General features: G+C 40.3%; 1 protein-coding gene across 1 annotated transcript; it reads left to right on the top strand.

Annotated features, from left to right (window-relative positions):
- Positions 1 to 4,421: 4,421 nt before the first annotated feature.
- On the top strand, positions 4,422 to 6,411 carry LOC117530034 (proteinase-activated receptor 3-like; the record flags this gene model as incomplete). Its single annotated transcript, XM_034192972.1, is given in 6 exon segments — positions 4,422 to 4,563; positions 4,566 to 4,685; positions 4,688 to 4,978; positions 4,981 to 5,007; positions 5,010 to 5,188; positions 5,190 to 6,411. Coding segments are annotated over 6 exon segments (909 nt in total), but the record flags the coding sequence as incomplete, so codon positions are not given.
- Between the last annotated feature and the right edge of the window lie 1,035 nt (positions 6,412 to 7,446).

The following is a 7,446-nucleotide window of genomic DNA, read 5'->3' as shown; positions in this document are numbered from 1 at the left end:
GCATCATGGGAACCCCCCAGCAGTCTAGGTCTATAGCAGCATAACTAAGGGATGGTTCAGGGTCACCTGATCCAGCCCTAACTATAAGCTTTAGCAAAAAGGAAAGTTTTAAGCCTAATCTTAAAAGTAGAGAGGGTGTCTTTCTCCCTGATCTGAATTGGGAGCTGGTTCCACAGGAGAGGAGCCTGAAAGCTGAAGGCTCTGCCTCCCATTCTACTCTTACAAACCCTAGGAACTACAAGTAAGCCTGCAGTCTGAGAGCGAAGCGCTCTATTGGGGTGATATGGTACTACGAGGTCCCTAAGATAAGATGGGACCTGATTATTCAAAACCTTATAAGTAAGAAGAAGAATTTTAAATTCTATTCTAGAATTAACAGGAAGCCAATGAAGAGAGGCCAATATGGGTGAGATATGCTCTCTCCTTCTAGTCCCTGTCAGTACTCTAGCTGCAGCATTTTGAATTAACTGAAGGCTTTTTAGGGAACTTTTAGGACAACCTGATGATAATGAATTACAATAGTCCAGCCTAGAGGAAATAAATGCATGAATTAGTTTTTCAGCATCACTCTGAGACAAGACCTTTCTGATTTTAGAGATATTGCGCAAATGCAAAAAAGCAGTCCTACATATTTGTTTAATATGCGCATTGAATGACATATCCTGATCAAAAATGACTCCAAGATTTCTCACAGTATTACTAGAGGTCAGGGTAATGCCATCCAGAGTAAGGATCTGGTTAGACACCATGTTTCTAAGATTTGTGGGGCCACGTACAATAACTTCAGTTTTTATCTGAGTTTAAAAGCAGGAAATTAGAGGTCATCCATGTCTTTATGTCTGTAAGACAATCCTGCAGTTTAGCTAATTGGTGTGTGTCCTCTGGCTTCATGGATACATAAAGCTGGGTATCATCTGTGTAACAATGAAAATTTAAGCAATGCCGTCTAATAATACTGCCTAAGGGAAGCATGTATAAAGTGAATAAAATTGGTCCTAGCACAGAACCTTGTGGAACTCCATAATTAACCTTAGTCTGTGAAGAAGATTCCCCATTTACATGAACAAATTGTAATCTATTAGATAAATATGATTCAAACCACCGCAGCGCAGTGCCTTTAATACCTATGGCATGCTCTAATCTCTGTAATAAAATTTTATGGTCAACAGTATCAAAAGCAGCACTGAGGTCTAACAGAACAAGCACAGAGATGAGTCCACTGTCTGAGGCCATAAGAAGATCATTTGTAACCTTCACTAATGCTGTTTCTGTACTATGATGAATTCTAAAACCTGACTGAAACTCTTCAAATAGACCATTCCTCTGCAGATGATCAGTTAGCTGTTTTACAACTACCCTTTCAAGAATTTTTGAGAGAAAAGGAAGGTTGGAGATTGGCCTATAATTAGCTAAGATAGCTGGGTCAGGTGATGGCTTTTTAAGTAATGGTTTAATTACTGCCACCTTAAAAGCCTGTGGTACATAGCCAACTAATAAAGATAGATTGATCATATTTAAGATTGAAGCATTAATTAATGGTAGGGCTTCCTTGAGCAGCCTGGTAGGAATGGGGTCTAATAGACATGTTGATGGTTTGGATGAAGTAACTAATGAAAATAACTCAGACAGAACAATCGGAGAGAAAGAGTCTAACCAAATACCAGCGTTACTGAAAGCAGCCAAAGATAACGATACGTCTTTGGGATGGAAGAAACAGCATTAGTGAAGGTTACAAATGATCTTCTTATGGCCTCGGACAGTGGACTCATCTCTGTGCTTGTTCTGTTAGACCTCAGTGCTGCTTTTGATACTGTTGACCATAAAATTTTATTACAGAGATTAGAGCATGCCATAGGTATTAAAGGCACTGCGCTGCGGTGGTTTGAATCATATTTGTCTAATAGATTACAATTTGTTCATGTAAATGGGGAATCTTCTTCACAGACTAAAGTTAATTATGGAGTTCCACAAGGTTCTGTGCTAGGACCAATTTTATTCACTTTATACATGCTTCCCTTAGGCAGTATTATTAGACGGTATTGCTTAAATTTTCATTGTTACGCAGATGATACCCAGCTTTATCTATCCATGAAGCCAGAGGACACACACCAATTAGCTAAACTGCAGGATTGTCTTACAGACATAAAGACATGGATGACCTCTAATTTCCTGCTTTTAAACTCAGATATACTGTGAGAAATCTTGGAGTCATTTTTGATCAGGATATGTCATTCAAAGCGCATATTAAACAAATATGTAGGACTGCTTTTTTGCATTTACGCAATATCTCTAAAATCAGAAAGGTCTTGTCTCAGAGTGATGCTGAAAAACTAATTCATGCATTTATTTCCTCTAGGCTGGACTATTGTAATTCATTATTATCAGGTTGTCCTAAAAGTTCCCTAAAAAGCCTTCAGTTAATTCAAAATGCTGCAGCTAGAGTACTGACGGGGACTAGAAGGAGAGAGCATATCTCACCCATATTGGCCTCTCTTCATTGGCTTCCTGTTAATTCTAGAATAGAATTTAAAATTCTTCTTCTTACTTATAAGGTTTTGAATAATCAGGTCCCATCTTATCTTAGGGACCTCATAGTACCATATCACCCAATAGAGCGCTTCGCTCTCAGACTGCAGGCTTACTTGTAGTTCCTAGGGTTTGTAAGAGTAGAATGGGAGGCAGAGCCTTCAGCTTTCAGGCTCCTCTCCTGTGGAACCAGCTCCCAATTCAGATCAGGGAGACAGACACCCTCTCTACTGTTAAGATTAGGCTTAAAACTTTCCTTTTTGCTAAAGCTTATAGTTAGGGCTGGATCAGGTGACCCTGAACCATCCCTTAGTTATGCTGCTATAGACTTAGACTGCTGGGGGGTTCCCATGATGCACTGTTTCTTTCTCTTTTTGCTCTGTATGCACCACTCTGCATTTAATCATTAGTGATTGATCTCTGCTCCCTCCACAGCATGTCTTTTTCCTGGTTCTCTCCCTCAGCCCCAACCAGTCCCAGCAGACGACTGCCCCTCCCTGAGCCTGGTTCTGCTGGAGGTTTCTTCCTGTTAAAAGGGAGTTTTTCCTTCCCACTGTAGCCAAGTGCTTGCTCACAGGGGGTCGTTTTGACCGTTGGGGTTTTACATAATTATTGTATGGCCTTGCCTTACAATATAAAGCGCCTTGGGGCAACTGTTTGTTGTGATTTGGCGCTATATAAAAAAATTGATTGATTGATTGATTGATTGATGGTTATGAGTAATTTTTTTCTCTAATAGTTAGAATTTTATTAGCAAAGAAAGTCATGAAGTCATTACTAGTTAAAGTTAAAGGAATACTCGGCTCAATAGAGCTCTGACTCTTTGTCAGCCTGGCTACAGTGCTGAAAAGAAACTTCCACACAGATTAAACATAGCAGACACGGATTATTTGTTATAATTGTTTTAGCAAGTTTTCAAGGTATCATGCAGCAGTCTCTTATTAACGTGACGAAAAGCATAAAAAAAATTACATTTTTGTAGTATAATATTCATTTACAATTGTCATCATGTAGATTCTCTAAATGTTTGACTGCAGCGACGCTCTGGTGCACAAGGGATTATGGGATGCATCAATAGGGCGAATGACTAAGCATGACGCATTGTCCAAACTATTCCTTTTTAAAAACCCTATTAACTTTTTTTTTTACCAAAATTATAGCAACTTTAACTTTGACCCCTGTACAAACTAAAACTGACCTTAGTTACTATTTTTGATGTTTTTACTCCATAACTCCATAACATTCGGTCATAGATAGTCCAAACTATACCTTTTTGGAATCATTATTATCAGACAAATACTAATGTGTTATAGTTTTCAATATGGCCGGAGTATCTTTTAATTTTGACCCCTGTGTAATGTTTCATTTGACCCCTACCTGGCTGCCTACTGAACATTCAAGTGGCCAATCGGGTTTTTCAAAAGAGGAATGTCTAACGAGTATGTGTGCCAATTTTGGTGCTTATTTCCAGAAATGAACAATTGTTACAGTTATCTGCTTCACTATTATTGGTGCCGTGGAACAGAGAAGTGTTTTCTCACAGCAAAGATGTGAAATTTCTGCACACAGGAGGCTTCAGACTAGATTGGACCTACATTTAACTGTATGAAAATCCTGTATATATACACATGTACTACATACTGTGCATGCAAACTATTCTCTGTACTTACAAATGATTCTTTTATTCTCAATACTGTCAGTTTAATTGATTCTTTTTCTAAAAATGTATTTTAATGCTTATTTTTCTTCTTGTTTTGGTAGGGACAAATACTTCAAAGAAGGATGCAGCTTTTCCAAGAGTATTTTTGGGGAATCCAGTGGTCATTCCGGTGACATCCATTCCTCTTCTAAATGTGACACAAGCTCCCTTTCCATTTCATGACCTCCATTACTGATTTTGCAATAGTAACAGCACGGCACTTTATCTCCGAGGTGCTTTGAGCACACAAGTCATCCCCATTATTTATATTTTGGTCATTTGTGTCGGCATCCCAGCCAACGTTGCCATTTTGTGCACGCTGGCCACCAAAATTCGTAAGTGTCCTCTGCTATCCTCTACTGCAGCCTGGCTCTGTCGGACCTCTTCCTCCTCCTCTCCCTCCTCTTAAAGGCTCACTACCATTTCCATGGAAACAACTGGAGCCTCGGAGAGACTGCCTGCGACTGGTCACAGCCTGTTTCTATGGTAACCTGTACTGTTCGGCTCAGACGCTGGCGTGCAATCAGTGTCAGCGCTACCTGGCTGTGGTGCACCCGTTCTTGTACAAAAGCCTCCCCAAGAGGATGTGCACTGCATGGGTGTGCGTGGCTGTATGGGGGGTATTTGGGGCGGCGGTCGTGCCTGACTTACTCATCCAGCAGAGCTACCGACTCCCTGAGGTGGGTGTCATCACCTGCCATGATGTATTGCCTCTTAGTCATGCCTCCCATGCGTTCCTGCTTTACTACAACCTGGGATTACCATCTTCAGCTTCCTGATGCCGCTGTGGTCACCATTGTATGCTATGTGAAAATTGTTAGAGAGCTGCACCGCTCGCAGAATGACTGGGGGATCTATATCAAAGCTAGTACACTGGTGTTCATCATCTTCTTGGTGTGTTTTACCCCTGCTGGAATTTGCATTTTTCTCCACTATGTTCACCTGTTTGCGGATGGAAAGGAGAGATTTTTATATTTACTTTAACATAGCGGTGTGTTTGTGCTGCCTCCATTCTTGTCTGGACCCCTTCTTCTTTGTGATCATGTCAAAGTCTACAGGATCCGGGCATTACTTCAGGCTCTTCAAGGGAAAGACCTTCAGCATATCTGTCTGAATATCTTGATTAAAGAATTTTGACTGATTCCTTACCACCTGAGGTAGACAAACAGTCCTTACCATCCAGCCTCAAATTACCATCATCTACAGAAAAATGTATAATCATTCTTGAGGGGAGTAGGAGTCAGTGAAGCATTACACAGGGGTCAGAATATAAAAATGATATAATCATGTTGAAAAGCACAGCAAATTATTTGTGTGATTACAACAGTTAGAAAAGGTATAGTTTGGATTATGTGTGGCAGAAAGTGAAGGAGTTATAGGGCAAAAACAACAAAAATTGTAACCAAAGTGTGACGCAGAAGTAAGAATAGGACCCCAATGTACAGACATCAGGCGCAGCTTAGTCAAAATGATGTGGTTTATTTTACAGAAAAATGAGCAAAGGTCAGGGTGGTGAGCCGAATATTCCTAGGAGGTCAGTGGGTCTGGAGGCTCAGCACGGGCAAACGGGAGGTGAGACTAGGTGCTGTCAGCTGAGAGAAACACAGGAGACAAACCCAGTATGAAAAAGGCTCACACAAAAACAGAATGAGAACCAAGTGTACAACAGGATGATAGTTAACAAACTGATGATGAGTGGCAGAATGAACCGGTCTTTAAACTGCTCAGGAGTGGAGAACTGATTGCAGGTGGAGATGTCAAAGATCAGACATGTGCAGCCTAGACTCACAAACAAGCAGAACACACAGGAGGGCAGATAAGGTATGTTCCTAACAAATAGCCAGTTTAAATTTAGACAGGAGTCAAAAATTAAAGTTGATCCAATTTTGGTAAATCATAATGCAAATTAATGGTTGAACATATAGAAAAAACCCAAATAGTTTTTACTGTTTTTAATGCTTGGCTTCCAAAGTAATGTGGGGAAAAAAGGTCAACATCTATTGAATTTAAACATTTGACCCATTTTACAAGGTGAAAAATTGTTGCTTCCAGTGTTGATCAAACACTGGCATGTTTGAAGAAATAGCAATAAATAAGTGTCAAACTTGAAGAGTATTATTCATTTTTCTTTTAATTTCATAGCAAATATCGTCTGTGAATACATTAAATGTCATCTTGTTGGAAATAATCATTCTAATTCAGGCTTGCGCACTTCACATGAATCATCTGTTTTTTTTATTTTTATTTATTTTATTTATTTTTTATCCACATGAGTCAGCATCATTCAAATTCAGTTTGACTTCCACCCATAGTCATCCTTGACCCCAGAACATCCCCACCCCACTGTTTGAGAAACACTGGTGTTGAGTCACCAGTATCATCCTCCTCATGTTTTTTGGGTTTTGTGAGGACTGACAGGGCCCAGACTGGATTCAAATACTGACACCTGTGGCTGTGAGGTGACAGTGGGACCTGATGCACCACATTACCAAAACCCAAAGATATTCAAGAAGAGTTAAACAGTGTAGTCCACAGTGTGGGAGACTCTAGGAGACCGTAGTCTCATTTGAACCCTCTGTGATTTTGCGGGATTTGACCACTTATGGGGACCTCCATTTAATATATACACAACGTAACTTCACACGAATAAATGGTGTACGGTTTTGTTTTCGTCTGCAATCACCGAAGCAGTCACAAAAGTTTTTTTTTTTTTTTTTTGGTTCCCGGTGGAGAAGACAAGGCGAGGACGTAGGAGACGTCGTGTCGGTAAGTGTTAGCCTACACAGCTAACCAGAGTAGCTCCGTTCTCTCGCCTGCAAAACCACCTCGACACGTTTGTGCTCTGGATCAAAAATAAATCGCAACACATATCCACTTTCTCACCACATTGTCACTTTTTCTTTGCATTTTCACTTTGTTTGCGTGTAATTTGCTCAAAACCCATTGAAAATGCCGTGGTTTGTACCCCGGAAGTAGAGGAAATACGTCATATGCATCATATGTTACCCCTTTAGCGCTCGCCCCAAACGAGACTGCGCTGTCCTATTGACTATTGTGCGTACTCAATTCAATTCAGTTTATTTCATTTACATATATATAGCGCCAAATCACAACAAAGTTGCCTCAAGGTGCTTCATACAAGTAAGGTCTAACCTTTCCAACCCCTAGAGCAACAACACAGGTGACAGTGGTAAGGAACAACTCCATCTGATGATTTGAGG

This window comes from Thalassophryne amazonica, chromosome 17, assembly GCF_902500255.1.
Source record: "Thalassophryne amazonica chromosome 17, fThaAma1.1, whole genome shotgun sequence".
Classification (NCBI taxonomy): domain Eukaryota; kingdom Metazoa; phylum Chordata; class Actinopteri; order Batrachoidiformes; family Batrachoididae; genus Thalassophryne; species Thalassophryne amazonica.
The sequence above is the reverse complement of the archived record's forward strand: the minus strand, read 5'-3'. Positions and strand labels throughout refer to the sequence as shown.